Here is a 17,782-nt window from a genome sequence, read left to right on the forward strand (position 1 = left end):
AGTTCTCCTCGAAGGAAGGTTATACATAACTGAGTGTTTCTGTCCAGGTGGTACTTATAATAACCAAAGGAATTAATGCAGATTAGTTTTCTTTGGTGTCTGGGTGTGGTAGGCACGATGTCCCAAAGATGTCCACGTCCTAGTCCCTGGTACCTGTGAATATGTTACATTACATGGCAAAGGGGAAGTAAGGTTACAGATGGAATTAAGGTTGCTAATCAGCTGACTTCAAAGATGAGATTATCCCGAATTGTCCAAGTGGGACTAATGTAACCACAAGGGTCCTTAAATGTGGAAGAGAATCAGAAGAGGAGGTCAGAGTGATGCTATGTGAGAAGGTCTTGACCTCTAGGTCGAAGATAGAGCCTGGCTTTGAAGACAGAACAAGGGGCCATGAGCCAAGAAATGCAGGCAGCCTCCAGAAGCTGGAAAAGGCAAGGGAACAGATTCTCCCCTAGAGCCTCCAGAAAGGAATGTCACCCTGTTGACACCTTGATTTTAACCCAGTGAGAACTGTGTCGGACTTCTAACCTATGGAACTGTAAGTTTATAAATTTGTTTTGCTGTAAGTCACTAACTTTGTGATAATTTGTTACAGCAGCAAGAGGAAAATCATGCACTACCTCCTTAGATTCTTTTCACCGGGGTGTGTTCTAACAAGCAGAGCTAAGCTGAGGCAGGGAAAGGCCCTTGGAGGAACCATCACTGCTTCCCTCGTGATGAGAAGACCTGGCAAAATTATGAAGTAAGCAAAGTGATGAAAAACACCCTTTGTTTTTTGTCCTTGGGTTGTGCCACAATCCAACGGGATCCCTCATTTGGGGGACTCCAGGTAGACCTACCCCATAAAAGCCTATTGAATCCAGAAGCTCCCAAGTTTTCCCTTCAGCCTACCAAGGCTTAATTATCCTAGCTATTAACTAAAGCATGAAAGTGATCATATTGACTATAGATACACGACAGGATAATGGAAGAGAGTATATAAATGAACACTCATTTACTGTTTATCCTTTTGGGAAATGCTGACATGCTTAATGAGCCTCACTCCAACTCAGCAGCACTTAACCTTTTTAAAGTCACAGGCTCTGCTGAGAATCCAATGGAAGAAAAACGCCAACACACACAAAACCTATTTTGGGGGCTCATGAAACCACTGAGGCATCCAGCCTCAGCCCAGAACCCCTGCTCCAATTGCTAGGACAGCTAAGGAAGGTAATTTGAAGGCTGTTTAAGGCCTGTGTCCCTAAAATCACTTCTCCCTGTTGGCTACTTCCTGCCTGTACACAAAGCTGATCGTGCGGCCAACCTAAAAAACACCAGAATTATTAACAAGTACCTCTTTCCCACTGGTTGAAGAGACCTTAGGGGTAACAGACCAGAACCCAGTGATGGGAACAAAATGTTCAAAGAATGGAGACAAGAAGCAGTGAGAGATAACCTGGGCGGGGTGTGGTGGCGGACAGATTTTGACATGGCAACAGCATATCTTGTGGGCAGAGAGGCACAAAATCCCCATTCCCTGTTAAATAGGATCTGACTACCACCAGAGTGAGGTGGATGAGCCCGGGCCAAGGGGGAGACTGACACCCACATCCCCGTCACGGCCACCTGGGTACATCCCTGGGCAATGCTATCCAATCCATCCCCACTCCCGAGCCACCCATGAGCCCGGTGCCCAAACCACTGCTGTGTAAGTCGGTGCCTCTCAAGGCAGTGTCACCTGAGGGTGTCCAGCAGGGCTCAGGCATCAGAAGGACATTCTCGCAAGGCCTGACTGCCCCTTAGCAGCTCTGGATCTTGGGCAAATGAGTCCGCCCTGCATTCTGCCTCCTCAGATGCAAAATGCAGACGATACCAGGACAAGTCCACAGTCCCTCATCAAAACCCAAGGGTCAGATGTGCTTCAAGGTTCAGAATTGTTCAGATTTGATAAAGGTAATAGAGTGCCTAGGCATTATGGTAGTACCCATGGTGGGTCTGTCACACAGCACATCAATACGAACATTCAGACTAAAAAGGATCAACAGTTTAGGTCAGATTTTGCCACCAAATGCATTCATTGGGTTAAGCTTCCCCTCTACTTAGTTAGGAAATAATTTTGTTTGCAAAGTTTTGCTGTTGTTCAGAACAGCCGTGAAGACACTAAGGCCCTGTAGGATTATTGTTGTGTGGATTAAAACAGTTACAATGCCCACCGCCTCTAGCCATCCCTGCACCTCAGGCCCACTTCAGTCCTCGTATTCATCACACTGAGTTACAATTCTCCTAGGTCTGTCTCCTCTTCTAGATCGTGAGCATCTTGTGGGCAGGAATGATAGCTTACTCACCTGTGTATTCCCAGCATCTGGCCCATGCTGGGCACATGTCCATAAATGTGTGCAAAACACAAGTTAATTAGTCATCTAAATCTCTCCACCTGCCTGTCTCCAAGCAGGTGGAAAAGCGCACCCCAGAAGTGCTCCCTCACTTGCTCCTGAACCCGGGTACACATCAGAACATCAATCTGCCTATTCAGCATCATCACGACGGTGTGGGAACCTCTTTGGCACTTTCAAGTACTTTTTTCATAAACCCAATTCATGTCCACTAGGAATGGCCCTGACCAGGGAGAGACTTGGGAGATGAGAACTTTTGCTAATCAGCAAAGCTATATCTGAGTCCAGACTCTTGCCTCCAGCCTTTAGACTGAAGAAGGACCTGGCAGCCCCAGGGGGCCAAGGAGGCCCACCTGTCTGTTTGCTTCTCCGGGAGCTGCTCCCACACGTCGTGCAGTCTGGGCACAGCACCAATGCGAGCTCTGCTTTCAGGACTTTGCATCTCTCTTTCTCTGTGAAGACTCCAAGCCTGCCCGGGTTTGGAAGGCTCTCTGCTGCCTCTTCACACTTGTCTCTGAATGAGAGAAACCCAGCCCGGCTCCCCTGAGCAAGGCTGAATGAGCCCCGAGATCTAAACTGGCACGAGCTACAGCTTGAGAACCACTTGTGCTAAAATGGAAAAGGACTTGGAGAGCGCAGCGCCTTTTCAAGAGAACGGAGAGGAAAATTCAACAGCGGGAGGAACTGAAACAGCCACTTGGATTACTGTCCTAGGTGAGGGTGGTCACCTGTGTCACCTGGTCACCTTTGTTACGTGGCCACATTGACAGGATGCAGGTTAGAATTAAGCCCACTGCCGCCCATCGGATGCACAGTGAACATCTAGAGCGTCTCCCCAATGGTTGTCATCTCTTGGTGGGTCAGAATCATTTACAAGGGTCCTTGTATCTCAGGTAGCAGAGGAGCCTGGGTCCAGGACACCCTAAAGTGTGCCTTGTCCCAGGCAGAGCTGCACTGTGTCCCCGCCTGCCTGGTCTAAGAAGTATTTGCTCCTCAGCAAATGAAGACGACTGGAAAGCCCCGACCCTCAGAGATGAAAGGGGCCCGAGAGAAGGGCTCCACCGACCTCCATTTTTTGAATGGACACATTTCCTGAACGCGGTCACGTCTATACAGCGGATTTCCTGCACCAACTCGCTGTCTGGTCCTGGGAGCGATAATAATGATGCCACCGCTACTCGTACCGGGGCTGCCTTCCCGGAGGGGAAGATCGGGCAGGGGAGGCGCTGAGGCTGCGCAGTTGGCTGCCACACCTGAGTCCCCTCCGCAGTCCTAAGAAAGGTTTCAGGGCCCTCTTCCAAGCAGGTGGAGGTTTCTGCCTAGGGCTGTTTGTTTGAGGCTTTCTCCTGGGTTTTCTTCACCTCTTCTGAACAGCCTTCCACCCCAGGGATGATCCAAGCACCTACCCCCACCCCGCCCCGGGGAAACAAGCTCACTCCACACCACAAAGCATTCCGGGTCCGGGTCCGGGTCCGGGTCCGATCACAGGTTCTCCTTCCGCTTTAACTCTCCTCTCTCCAGTGAAACTCCCACCCCCTCGGGATCAGCCCTGTGTAAGAAGCTGTGTGCTGAGAGAGGAGCCCCTGCAGCTATTCCCATTCCCCAAATGCTGCCTCTTATCAACCCTAAGGAATCTCGGGCTAGTGGAATTGGAGGCAATGTAACAGCCTTGCACCTGTTCTGAGACGGGGCACGTGTGTGGGGATGTGACATTAAACTGCTAGGGACACAGCATCACTCCCAGGTCACCTGCCTCCGGGTCAGAGCACCTCCAACCCACAGGGTATAAGAGCTACCCGTGGCACCTGTTAAAATGGAGAGTCCGGGTCGCTCCCAGAGGTTCTCATCCTGTAGGGCCTGGGTGGAGCTCCCGTCTGGGTAGAGCCCCCTGATCTGCACGTTGCACGAGCAGCTCAGATGACCCCCAATACACAGTCCGCAGACCAGCCTGAGAACTACTGCCTCGCTCATTACCTATGTCTGCTTCTCAGTTTCTACCCCTTCCCGCTTCTGAAAACTGACCCTCACAAATGTTTTCCCGCAAAGAGCTGGGGGAAGTTGGTACGGGAAAGGTGGCCCCTAAGGTTTCCCATGAGGACGATGTAGCCAGAATTACCCCGACTAATACTGGATACTTAAGTATATACAGATGCAATTGTCTTGAATTTGCTTCAACCTAATCCGAAAGGGGCGGGGGGGGGGGAGCTATAAAGGACATTGCTAGGATACCTGATGACATTCGGCTATCCACTGTGGATTAGATAATATCAAGGTTGGGACTTCCCTGGTGGTCCAGTGGTTAAGACTCTGTGCTTCCAAAGCAGCAGGGGCCAGTTCCATTCCTGGTGGGTGAATTAAGATCCCATATGCTGCTGGGTGTGGACAAAAAAAAAAAAAAGATAATATCAAGGTTAAATTCCTGGTTTTGAACATTGTACTGTGATTGTATTCTTATTGTTAGGAAATACATACTGAAGTATTTAGAGATAAAAGGACACAATATCTCCGACTTATTCTCAAATGGCTCAGAAAAAATAGTAGTCACACATATGTATACATACACACATAGAGAATATGATAAAGCCAATGGGATAAGATGGAAATTGTTCAGTCTGCGTAGAGTAAATGGGAGTTCCCTGTACTGTTCTTACAACTGTTCTATGTATCTGAAATTATATATCAAAGTAAAAAGTTACCAAAAAAAAAAAAAAATCCCCAGGTGAGGGGTGGGTGTGGGGATAGAGACTCCATTCTCTTTACTTTTATGTATGTTTGAAATTTTCTATCATTAAAACAATTCCCTGTACCAAGCCTCAGGTATGGTTTGAGTGGCACCGACCCTGGGCTGCTGGGAGCCTAGACACCGTCCACAACATCATGGGCAATGACCTGTGAGCTAGGAGTACCGCCTGGATTAGCGATAAGGTCCTCCATGTTCTGTCCTCCCAACTCCCAACACTTAGCGATACACCTTCACAATCTGACTTTTCCAATGTTATTTTTTTCTGATGATTAATATCAAATCTTTCGGGGGGAATCTTACATAAAGGCAATTATAAACTAGAAAATAAAAATAACCTTTTAGACACACATTGCCTCTATCACAAAAGAAGTTTTTATTAGGACAGGTGATTTACTTTCAACCCCAGAACTTAGATTGGGCACTAATACCTTTCCTTACATGATTTAGGATATAAATTTAAGCCAGAATGGCTGACTGATTTTTTCAAAGTTCTCATTCAGTTAAAATAGAAAAGGATAGAAGCTGAAGATTATATGAATCATATGATAACAAGAAAATGTATATGCAGAGATTAAAAATATTTGAGTACACCATAGGGAACTATATTCAATATCTTATAATAACCTATAATGGAAAAGAATCAAAAAAAGAATATATATATATATATATATATATATATATATATCTACAAATTACTTTGCTGTATATGTGAAAGTAACACAATATTGTAAATCAACTATACTTCAATTAAAAAAAACTGACAACCCACAAGGGCACCAACCAATCAAAACCAATCAGAACAGATTTATTTTTAGATTTAAGCCCTGCAACTGAGCCAGGTATTGGCCCTTTAGCTCTTGGATTGTTGGGAATTCCAGGAGCACCAGGGAAGGCACAGTTATCCAATGATTTTAACCACTGGGCGAACACTGACTGACTACCAGCTCTGTGCATGAAGGAATATTAGCTCTAATAACTATGGTTTATTCCAACCCTCCTGGGAGCTCTGCCAAGTTTAGGTTCATACCCAGTCTATGCTCAGAGGGTAGCTCCAGATGGAGTCAAGACCCTGGAGTAATTCAAGCAGAGCTCAAAAATGTTAATGACTAAAAAAAAAAAAAAAAAAAAAAAATGTTAATGACTCACCCACTTGTCAGGAGCTAGGGAGCCAAACACAATGGATTTGGGGATGGGAGATGGGCGGGGGAGATATGTGGGCATTATTCACACTTGCTAATAAATACCTTCTTTTGCTTATAGAGACTCTAGGGCAAAACAAATGCTTTCAGGGACACTCCAGTGACTCACAGGCTGAGAATAGAGACGATCTTCATTGTAACCATCTGCAAAAGCTTCTTATGAATGTATTTATTAGAGGAGGGAATCGACAAACTACTCCAGGAAACAGTTACATTTTAGAAATTCATTTCTAATTTCATGCATAGAACTTTTAAAGAAGTAAGAGTATTTTCCACTTCTACTCATGCCAAGAAAACATTAAGTTGGATACACTACTTGGGGAAAATCACAGCTGTTCCTCTGAGTTATAAAAGGTAGGAGGGTAGAGACCAGGTCTCTGTTTTTTTACACAGTGCCTGGCTCAAGACCATAGGAAATTAACTGCCTGCTTGATAAATGTTTTTTGACGATGAGGTGGAGGATGCTTTGGGAGATGGCCTTGCCCATTCAGGTCACAGGTTGCATTTACAGTCATTGTCTCTTTAGGGAACCAAGCTAAAACCAATACAGCCAAATTGCGAGGGCATGATGGTATTCATACAACAGACTGATTTAGGAAGAAAACAAATTTTAAACCTGAGTTCTAAACCCTATTCTTGTACCTCTTCATTTCCAAGTCCACTGGTATTTGACTTTTTTTTTTTTTTCCATTTTAAGGGCAGGGCTTCCCTGGTAGCGCAATGGTTGGGAAGCCGCCTGCCAATGCAGGAGACACGGGTTCGAGCCCTGGTCCAGGAGGATCCCACGTGCCGCAGAGCAACCAAGCCCGTGCGCCACAACTACTGAGGCTCGCGCGCCTACAGCCCGTGCTCCGCAACAAGAGAAGCCACCGAAGTGAGAAGCCCACGCACCGCAATGAAGAGTAGCCCTGGCTCGCCGCAACTAGAGAAAGACCGCGTGCAGCAGCAAAAACCCAACACAGCCAAAAATGAATAAATAAATTGATTTTTTTTAAAAAAAGAGTACCTGCTGGGTGAGATTAAGTGGACTTTTTTTAAGTGGACTTTTAAATGCCCTTTTAAGTAAAATTTGAGGCAAGAGAACAGAAATCTGACCGTGACGTCATCACTGACGTTCTGCGTCACCTGAACGATGAAGACAATGACCAGCCAAGAAAACCATTCATCAGCCTGAGGAAAGTGTGTCACCATGGAAAACCTTGGTAAAGAACACATTCTAAGTCACTCACTGTCCATCTTTTTCTTTTTAAATCCATTCTCCCACAAGGCATTTAACACTTCCCTGTGCCCAGAGCAACCTTCCCCAGCCCCGTCTCACCCCATAAAAACCCAGAGGAGCGATAGAGAATTCTGCAAGCTCCCCACTGAGGTCAGGGTGACTCCCAGGTGGACTCGGGTGCAGAGGGGCATGCAGGTTCCTGGGGCACTGAGAAAGGCTTCTCTCTCCCCAGTCCTTTCCCCAAAATCACATGGGAAGTTCTCTTACAGGGGCAAAAACATCTTCAAAGTTAAGAAACAACATGAAAACTTTCCTTAGAAAGAAAGGCCACACAAAGATTAAACTCATTCACTCGTCTCCTCCTGCATCCATCCCCCAGCACAGTGTGTGTTGAGCAGAGGCCATTGCCAGGCTCTGGGGAGGCAGATGTGCTACGGGAGAGCGCAGAGCCTCACGGAAAAGGCCGACGTTTACACCTCGCTGAGATGACAGCAGGACTGGAGACAAGCGGAGCGGGTAGGGAGTAGAGGGGAAGAGCGAGCTAAAATAGGAAATCAGAGCCTTTCCAGGGAATGGAGGGGACACCAAAGAGGGAAGGTCATGAGAGGGAGTAAAGGCAGGCCCGGGAGCAGAGGTGTGGGCTGTCCCAGCAGCCATGCCCTCTGCTCCCTTCCCCCAGAGCCTGGGTTGTGTTTGGCTCTTAACCCCCGCCTCATGTGGCATGTGGCTCAGTGGCTAACACTGATTATCCTGAATCCCTTGCCAGTGATGGTTTAACAAGGGACTTGGGACACAATCCTGCAAGTGAGACTTGAGGAGACATCAGCTGTGAGATGACCAGGAGGGAGTTTCTCTCTGATGAGACTTCAGGAAGGGGCAGCCTCTCTCTTCTTCTGTAGGACACTGTTGTAACTCCTGGAACTCTGGCAGCCATCTTGTAACCACAAGGAAAACTAAATTCCACAAGGCCATCATGGCAGAAGTGAAACCTGCACTTTGATGTTATTACTGAGTCATCCCACAAGTGCCCTACCTTAGGATTACCTACCAGTGAAATTAGAAATTGTCCTTATCTTTTAAGCCATCCTAAGTTGAGTTTTGTGCTACTTGCAGCCAAAAGCATCCTTTGTGGAAGGTGGCCCTTTCCTGAGGCCCCCTCGCCTTTACCAGTTCATCTGGTAAATGAACTGTTAACTGTTTTACCAGTTAAACAGACATGCTGAATTCCCAAGGGCCATGCACAGAGACTTCCTGTTATTTTTCTCCAGCTCTACTCATGAACATAAAATTAATTTTCTAGCCCATGAATTAAACATCACTGCTGCCGGCTGAAAGATTTTAGCAACAGCCTTTTGTTGGCAAGAGAAGCAGGATCCCGACATGTTCTAAAATAAGCTACAAGGAGGCAGGAGGGGAGGAGGGGAGGCAAAGGGGAGGAGGCCATTAAACGGAAAAAGAAAGAGTTGCCAAATCCCACCCATGTGCAGCTTCTCTGACCCGTTGGCCTGTGGCCTGACTTGAGGGAGTGATTCTCTAAGTTCAGTGCAGATGGGTCACCTGGAGACCTTATCAGTGCAGGTAGTGATTCAATAGGTCCAGGGTGGGGTCTGAGAGTCTTTCTTTTTAACAAGCTCCCAGGTGATGTTGCTGGACCACAGCCTGCAGGGACCCACAGAGCCCTCCGTAATAAGCTGCAGAAATGGGAAGCAGGACATTGAGGAGGGTAGTGAGAACCAGCTGTTTAAGCTCAGGTTCAAGGGAGGAAGTGAGGTGAGAAGAACTCCCCTACACACCTGTACCTTTGAGAAACAGAGGAAAGAGGAACACAGGAGGAGGAGAGAGCCCTGGGCCTGGTATGCCTGTGCTATTATACCCTTGGGGCCTTTTAGTAATTTAGTCCTGGGACAATACCCCTGAATCTGTGAGATCAAAGGCCCAGCTGAGACATTATTTCTAGCTCTCCCTCAGCTCTGGCCAGCCTGAGGGAGATGCCCGGCCCCACTGCACACCTGCTCCAAGGCGTCTGCCTCAGGGTCTTTCCTGAAAATCTTCAGACTCACTCATCCCGCTGCCATGTGTCTGGTCTAGAAGTTATACACCAAGAGCCACTGGTGTGTGTGATGGGTGAGAGGAGGAGAGAGGCAGGTAGAGGCTGAAGGGCAGCCCCTCCGAAAGCCTGATCTCCTCCCAGTCTTCCTGGTCCTGTTGGATCTTCCTGCCCTGGATCTGGGCCCTGATCACCTTCAGCCTCGCTGAACCACCAGGTCCTTGACTGGCTCTCCCCTCTCCCCTCGGGAGCTCTGTAGCCTGTGGCTACAGTGCCATCTCACCCAAACCCCTTGGCCAGCCAGCCTCGGGCCTCCTGGAGGCTCAGTCCAGCCACCTCCTCCCCCGGGAAGCCTCCCCAACTCCCCCAGGCTGGCACCTGCAGCTAATGCTGCCTTGGCGGTTCTCACTGGTGCACCCGTCTGTCTCTCCATCTGGCCTTAAGTGCCGTGAAGTCGGGGTGGTGTTGGTGCCTGGCAAGTAATGGGCGAGTAATAAGCATAACTGAATATGGATAAGGGAATTAAATAATGGTTCTCAGCCCCGCTGTGCATCAGAAACACCTTAATGCCTTTTTCACAAAAGCCAGGACCTCACTCCTAGAGATTCCAGTGCAGTAGGTCCGGGGGCGGGGCAGTGCGCCCAGGCTTCTGAATATTTTAAAAGAGCCCCAAGTGATTCTGATATCTTTTGACAATAGTTGAAAAGGAAAAGAATGAATGAATTAGTGGACAAGTGAATATGTGACTGCACGTGCAGCTGTGAGGCGCTCTCGTGGCCGTTCACACTCAGAGTGAACAAACGGCAGACACTGATGAGGGAGGATAGCGGGTCCCTGCTGGGGTGGCCACCAACCCATTGCCAGGGAAAACAAAGTCAGAAAGCCAACTGCTTTACCCCTGACCAGGGCTTTCTGACAACCGGGGGCAGCCGGAACAAGTCCCAGCCACCAAAGGGGGAGCTAAAGGAAGGGAAGGTGCGAAGGGAAGCACCGAGGGCCAAGTGCCTCACTCTCGTTCCTTTCACTCCAGCTGCGACATGCTGCTGGTTGTACCGCTCTTCTCACTGTGCAGCTGGGGACGCTGAGGCTACGGGGGGTGAGCGACCTGCCCAAGGCTATAGCTGGGGGGCTGGGCCTTGAACCCAGATCCTCTGACTCTCACGTCCACACTCTTAACCCCAGGGTGGCACCTCCACAGAAGCAGGACATGTCACAGCAGAGGGATGGCGAGACCGCACACCAGAGACTACAGAATGTCAAAATAAATGCTCGACAAGAATAATGCCAACCAAAGACGATGTTGCCTTTTATAAAAATTCAGAGAAACCACCATGACTGTGTCACCCTTTTGTAAATCTCTCAGTGACTTTTCCAAGCAATTATTATGATGTTATACAATACACAAATCAGGACAAGATGAGAACTAAATGTTACACGAGGTCAGGATAATCTATTTGGATTTAAAGGCTATGCCTTATATTTGAGCCACGAGAACTCCAAGTCCCAGACAAACAGACACGGAAGCCCTGCGGGTTCCCTGACGCCTGGCCCACGGTGGGGTTGGTAGGAACAGAGGGCACTGCATGTCTAGCCTCTGGCACCAGTTTGACATTTGCCCTGATTCTTAAAACAACTTTCAGCTCAGTATTACCATCCCTATTTCAGAGACCAGGAAACCGAGGCTCACACACCAGAAAGGGGCCTGCCAGAAGTTGAACTAAGTGGCAATGCTGGGATTCCCGCTCTGCTTTCCACTCTGCAGAGCGACTTCACATTTCAGGATGACAGTGCAGTTGGCAGTGACCTTGACCAGTGTTGTTAGAAAAAAACCGAGTTAATAATGTTAACGTCAACCTATATTTATACTTGTTGGGACTATTAAGCCAGCAAAAGCACACCATTCTCTCGGGTTTCGCTGCACTCCACCCAGCCTGGGGTAGGGCTCTTAGTGCTTGCCTGGTTATTAAAAATGCAAGAGTTGCAACAATGGGCTGGGAATTACAAGATTTAAAAGGAAGATTCATTTATGTTTTTCAGTTTTTTAGTAGTTTGAGCATTAAAGATTTAAAAAAAAAAAGATAATTCAAGGAGACAAAAACGGGGAAAAAAGTCAAAACTGACACCCTAAGACATTTAGGAGAAATGATTTGGCCCTGTTTTTACAGCAATTTAACTGGCTCTGCTCAAAAAGCCCCAAAGAAGACACTAAAGACCAGGTGAGTTATCAGCTGAACAAAAAGATTCTTCTTTACAAAATAATGGCCTTCTGGAGGAAAAGAGGAGGAAGAGAGGATGAAAGAGAAGGGAATGGGGGAGGGAGGAGGGACAGGGGGATCTGTGTTCATTTCTCTTTGGAGACTTTGAGAAAGAACCCTTGTTTCCCAAGCCAAAGCAATCTTTTCTATGCAAGAGAGGCAACGAAGCCATGTTGTGTGCCAGCTTTGTAGAATTGATTGTGCTGCAAGAGGGCCTTTTTTCCTTCTACTAAAGAAAAAAAACCGGTATCAGGACCAATAATAATAAGAGCAGCTAACAATTACTGGACATCAGCCAAGGTCCAGGCACTGTGCTAAGTAGTTTACACCTATTATCGAATTTAATTCTCACAGCCTCATGAGCAAGAAGTAGTGATATACCCATTTTACAGGTGAGAAAGCTGAGGTCTGGAGATGTTCATTTGCCCAAGGCCATGCAGCTGGTAAGTAAGTAGGAGAGCAGGGATTCACATTCTCAGTTGTTTCTCTTCTGATCTGTGCTCACCCTAGCAAACCCGGAGGTAAAACAGAAGTCCATGGCCACGCATTCTTGGAGTGCCTCAACAATGTTAGGGATTTGGTGGAAAAAGAAGCACAACAACGACATCAGGACCATCGAAGGTGTGGATTCAGGTTACCCAAGGCCTGACAGAAGACAGCTCATCTTTGGGCAACTCTCAGAATTGGACAGAATTTGACTGATGGACCAGTACCTTCCAAACCCCAGCCTCTCCTGACCCTCCCTCCTGCTAGACTGCCTCAGTCAATTCCTGCCACCGCTCAGATTCCTCACCATAGGCTGTGTTCCAGCAACCTGAAGGGCACCAGAGAATCCTGTATCTACCTTAGCAATGGTCACATTTGCCCTGGGGCAAGATGGAAGGGAGCAGGGCATGTTACTGTTTTGCATGCCTGATACTGTCACTGAAATTGTCATGATGTCACCAAGGCATATTTAGGGGACTCGGATGACATTTCAAGGGAAACCAGAAAAGTCCCTCATGTTTTTGGAAACCAGGGGCCAGAACGCCTGGAGACAGGGCAAAGCTGCTGGGAAGGGGCACCAGGACTCTGACCTCGACACCACAGCTGCAGCTCCTCACTCCCCTATTCCACTCGTCTTGGGATTCAGGGCATGAACAAACTGCCCCTTTGGCCAAAAACCCTCAAAGCAGGCACTTTTGTGAGCTCAAGGCTTCAGGTGAAGATTTTTCCTCCAGCTGGAGGTCGTGTTCTGTGCTCAAAAGTCATAAACTCATCCCTCAGGACCTGCGGGCACCAAGAGCATTCCGTTCTGACAGCCTGCCCACTCAGAAAACTGCAAGGGTAAGAAGAGAAAACAACTTGCTCTGGGCCCACAGAGAGTCATAAAAGGTGGGGAGTGAGGCAGTGGAGGAGGTCTGGACTGAACAACTTGATGGGATCTTTCATGGATGACATCTTTCATAATCTGCCACGCAAATTACTCTTCGCACAACTGAACACCTAAAACATCCTCTGCTGGGTGCTCTGCATGGATGCCTCCTGTTTCCAGGGCAACCATACCTGGGGTGGAGGGTGGCAAGCAATAATAGACGGGCTAGTTAAGCCTACTGCTTTGACAACTCAGGTCCCTGAAGTGGATGAACAGCCCACTGGTGCATGAACTCAGTCCTAACACTACACAGAGCCAGTGGGAGAGATGATGAAAAGGGCATCCAGTGGGGAGAAATTTGAAGCTCAAGGCACCAAGGCTTTCAATGAAAATAACCCTGATCAACAGTCTCCCTATAGATTCTAGCCATCAGCACACTGATCTTAGCTGTCTCTCTCCCTCACTTCTTCCCTCACAAGATATCCATCAGATAACATTCACTTACTTGGAATGTTTCTAAGTCACAAGTTTGAATCCTGAAACTACAATATCCACCACTGTCGGCTCTTTTTCTGTTTGTTTGTTTGGTTTTTGGAGGGGGGCAGCAATGAAACCCAGGTAGGGAGTGAATCAAGATTCAGGGAATGGAACTGACGAAAAGTAGCTAAGGCAATAGACTATGCAGGAAGGCACAAGGATGGGCTTGGCAACACCACCCACAAAGGGGAACGCAGAGTCCTGCAGTGTGTTGACTTCTCCGGGGAAGCTGGAGGAGTTTGAGGCCGAGGACGGTGTCTTCTGGCCAAGGTCTTTCAGAAGAAAGATTCTGTCTCCACCACGGTGAGTGGTCTGGAAAGGGCAGAGGTGACTGGCAAACCTGGAGAGGGGGCCTTGTCCTTGTGGCTCCTGGTGGGATGCCAGAACCAGCGGGTGGGTGGCTGTAAGGGATGGAGCCTGTGGGTCTGTGGAGCTCCAGGCATGTAAGACAATATTTTAAGTGCTCACTTCTCCCTGAGCTCTCTGACACTGCTGCTATTAAAGCTAAGCCCCAATCCCCTGGAGGCAGGTGAGCTCTGCAGTCCAAAGGCACAGTACTGCCCCTGCAGGGAGAAAGAGTGGGGTGGAGAGGGAGCAGCTCCCTGGAGGATCCAGGGCAATAAGGGTTTTGGTTGGCAGGTGGGGGGAGTGTGTCCATGAAGCAATGACTGAGCATCTCACGATCTAGTCATCTGGAAGTAAAGGAAGAAGGAAGACAGGGAGAATGAAACCAACACATAACAGTAAAGAAGATGGTGGAAAGGACACTGAATTGAGGAGGTGTACTGAGCAGGGGAGGGCTGAGCAGGGGAGGGCTGAGCAGGGAGGTTACCCAAAGCTTAGGCGGCTCTGGGAGGCTTCACAGATCCCCACAGACGCCCCGCCCCTCTCATCATTCCTCAGCTCTGCTCAGCCACACTCCCCTAAGAGGCCCCCATCTTCTGGAAGAGTTTGCTTCCGAGAGCAGGGACTGCAGAGTTTCAGGGGAAGGCTTGGAAACGAGTGGCCCCATTATGAACCCAGGCGTTTGGAGCTGGCACTATGCTAAATAAGACGCCTTGCAGAAAGAGGTTTTCTTATTTTCTTCCTTCCTCTTCCCCTCTGGGAACAAAGGTAGGTTGTGTTTCTCCTGCCGCCATTCCTTGGCGATCTCGGAGAGGAGAGCTGAAAGGTCTTCTTGGATCATCTCGTCCAATTCTCAGCCCAGGATATCAAGGCCAGCGCCTTTTGTCCCGGCTAACGTGGCCACTGCAGGGACTGAGGCCAAAACCAGTTGCTGGGGCAGGGGGTGTTGGAAGTGGTTCTGAGGTCAGCCACTGGAGTCACGTAGGGCAGGCACTCGGCCCCCGGGCCCCGGGAGGTGGGGGACATTGAGGGGGGGTGCTCCTGGGCTCCCTCCCATGCCGGCAGGGTTGGGGGTGCTAGGAAAGAGGGTGGCGAGAGGGAGAGCTACAGGTGCGGTGACAGACAGGCACTGGTCAGAAGGAATAGGTCCCGGAGGGGATCTGCTCGGCCAAGGTCTAAGCTTTGTGCCGGGGGCAGAGCGCTCTCGCCGCGGGGTTGGTGTGCTCGCCGAGAAACTTCTGGGACCATAGAAGTGCAACTGGGCACAAGAGATCACGGAGGGGGCAGGGATGGGGGCCTTGAAGGGGCAGGAAGGGAACTGGTGTCTTCCATCTCCTGCGCGAACATCAAGACTGATCCGGTCCCCGGTCTCTCCACCCCCGCTGCAACTCCCTTTCTTGTCCTTAACTCGGCCCCAAGGTCCGTGGCCCACAGAGGAGACTGAGAAGCCAAAGGGCGGCAGAAAGGAGCGCCCCTGGGACCCGCCTGGGCGACACAATCATCCCATCGATCTCCCCGCCCTGGAACCCGGGTTCAGCCGGTGCGCCTCTGCGCACAGCGGTGGCGCCCAAGGGCCCCGAGTCCGTCCAGGCGCCGCCAAAGGCGCCTAGTCAAGCAGACAGCGGGGGAGGCAGAAGTTGAAAATACCAGCACAGAAATACCTGCCTGTCCCAAAGGCCAGACGACTGCAGGCCGGGGGGGCCGGGGCGCGTGGTGGGGAGGCGAGCGGAGAGGGGCTCCGCACCGCCCGAAACCAGCGGCGACCCGCGCCCCCGCGCGCCCCGGCGCCGCCTCGCCTCGGTGCCCAGGGCGCAGGGGGGCCGGCGGGACTTACCCCAGAGCAGAGTGAGCGGCTGGGCTTTGGGGATGAGCGCCAGGGAGTACACGGCCCCCAAGTGGAGCAGGCTCATCAGGAAGACGTTCCTCCAGGCGATGTCCTGCCGCCGCCCGCGCGCGCCGGGCTTCTCCCGGCCGCCGCCTCCGCCCTCCGAGCCCTCGACCCCGAAGCCCACACGGATTTCCTCCTTGGCGGTGCGGAAGGGGACCTTCCCCTCGTCGGCGGCCGGGCCTGGCATGGCTGGGGAGAGGCGGGCGCTCGTGGCAGCGGCAGCAAGCAGGCGAGCAGCCGGCGCGGAGCTCTCTGGTGGGGGCGACGGCTTCTGCCTTTTAGGCGGGGATTTCCGCACCTCCCGTCCCCGCCTTCCCGGGGCTTCTCTGCTTCCTTCTCTCTTCTTCTGGAGTTCAGCGCGGCTTAAGGGTGCAAATCTTGGCGCCCGGCATCTATTGCTAGCGAGTCGCCCCTACCGCTGCTGGGGCTGAACTCTGCGGCGAGGAACCAGAGGCGAGCGCCAGGGGCTGGAGGGTACGCAGCGGGGTGGGGGTGGGGGGTGTGGAAAAAGCCGAGAAAGCGGCGGAGGAGGGAGCGCTCCGAGGGAGGGAGCTGGGAAGAAAGACCCGCATAGCTACAGCCAATCAGCATCGCCTGTGGGGCTCTTAAAGAGAAAGGCGCCCCCTGGGCCTCCGCTGCCCGGGCTCCCCGGGGCCGGACGGGGCAGCCTGCTCGGCAGGCAGCGGGCAGCCTCCGCCCGCGGGTGGGTAAGCGGTGGTTCCCGGGTCAGGGAGCCTGCAGAGGGGCTCACAGCACTTCTGCAGCTGTTGTCTGTTTCTCCGGTTCCCAGAAATACCCTTCCCTTTTGAAAAGACTTCTTTTTGCTTTGAAGCTACGGGCTGGAGGATTTACAATACTTGCCCCAGGTCGCAACACAAGGTAAGGCCAGATCTGAGTTGAGAATCACAAGTCCCTGTGTCTCCCGGTTCCTATGGCTCCTTGGGCCTGGGGGGGGGGGCGGGTTGCAGGCAGCCGCTCAACTCTTTTTTTTTTTTTTATTTTTATAAAACACCTTTACTGGAGTATAATTGCTTTACAATGTGGTGTGTCAGTTGCTGCTGTATAACAAAGTGAATCAGCTATACGTATACATATATCCCCATATCCCCTCCCTCTTGCGTCTCCCTCCCACCCTCCCTATCCCACCCCTCTAGGTGGTCACAAAGCCCCGAGCCGCTCAACTCCTTATTGGACAGCTTGCAGCCAGACACACAGTAGGGGCTCAAATAATGCCTATTAGATGATGAATAAATGGTTTGGGGGCTGGTTAGTATACAGTAGTGCGCCGCCACTGCGCGGCCCATCGGCCACGCAGCTGTTTGTGGCAAATTCTCCGCTAACTAGTGCGTTTCTGCACGGTCTGCTAAGCCTCGAAGTCAGCACCGTTGAGATGGAGCTTTAGAAAAACATCACCTGGCATATTCCAAGGAAACTTAACCTCAGAAGAATCGTGTCTGCTCAATCCTCCCCTCCCAACGCGGATAATTTAGAGCTCTCCAGAGGGAGCCCTGATCGCACCGAAGTGCAGAGGAGGGCGAGCTGGCCGTGTCCCAAGCAGCTGTGGCTGCACCTGCGGCGGATAGCAGAAGGACAGGGGCCACGAATGGAAGCTAGGGGCTCTGGATTCTACTTCTAATTCACTGTGACCCAACTCCGTCCTCTGGGGACAAATTTCCTTACCAGGAATTAAGCTTTGTTCTTCTTTCCAGCTTGCAAAGTCTATAAATGTGAGTTTGAAAGGATACCATTATGTTGACAAAGAAAGCTGATTTTTGGATCAACTGTTGTTAGGAATCCTTTCCAGCGTTACAAGAGAGGGA

At 50.3% G+C, this 17,782-nt stretch overlaps 1 protein-coding gene across 1 annotated transcript in view; it reads right to left on the reverse strand.

Moving 5' to 3' along the window:
* The window catches only part of LOC130708204 (NUT family member 2G-like), a 60,749-nt gene extending 44,215 nt beyond the window's left edge, over positions 1-16,534 (reverse strand). The window contains exons 1-2 of the mRNA XM_057546304.1: positions 16,379-16,534; positions 15,909-16,237 (exon numbers count right to left, since the gene is read on the reverse strand). Of these exons, the coding sequence (XP_057402287.1) occupies positions 15,909-16,237; positions 16,379-16,534 (485 nt within the window). The remainder of the gene's footprint in view (positions 1-15,908; positions 16,238-16,378) is intronic.
* Positions 16,535-17,782: the final 1,248 nt, after the last annotated feature.

The sequence above is a fragment of the Balaenoptera acutorostrata genome, chromosome 5 (genome assembly GCF_949987535.1).
Source record: "Balaenoptera acutorostrata chromosome 5, mBalAcu1.1, whole genome shotgun sequence".
In the NCBI taxonomy this organism is placed as follows: Eukaryota; Metazoa; Chordata; class Mammalia; order Artiodactyla; family Balaenopteridae; genus Balaenoptera; species Balaenoptera acutorostrata.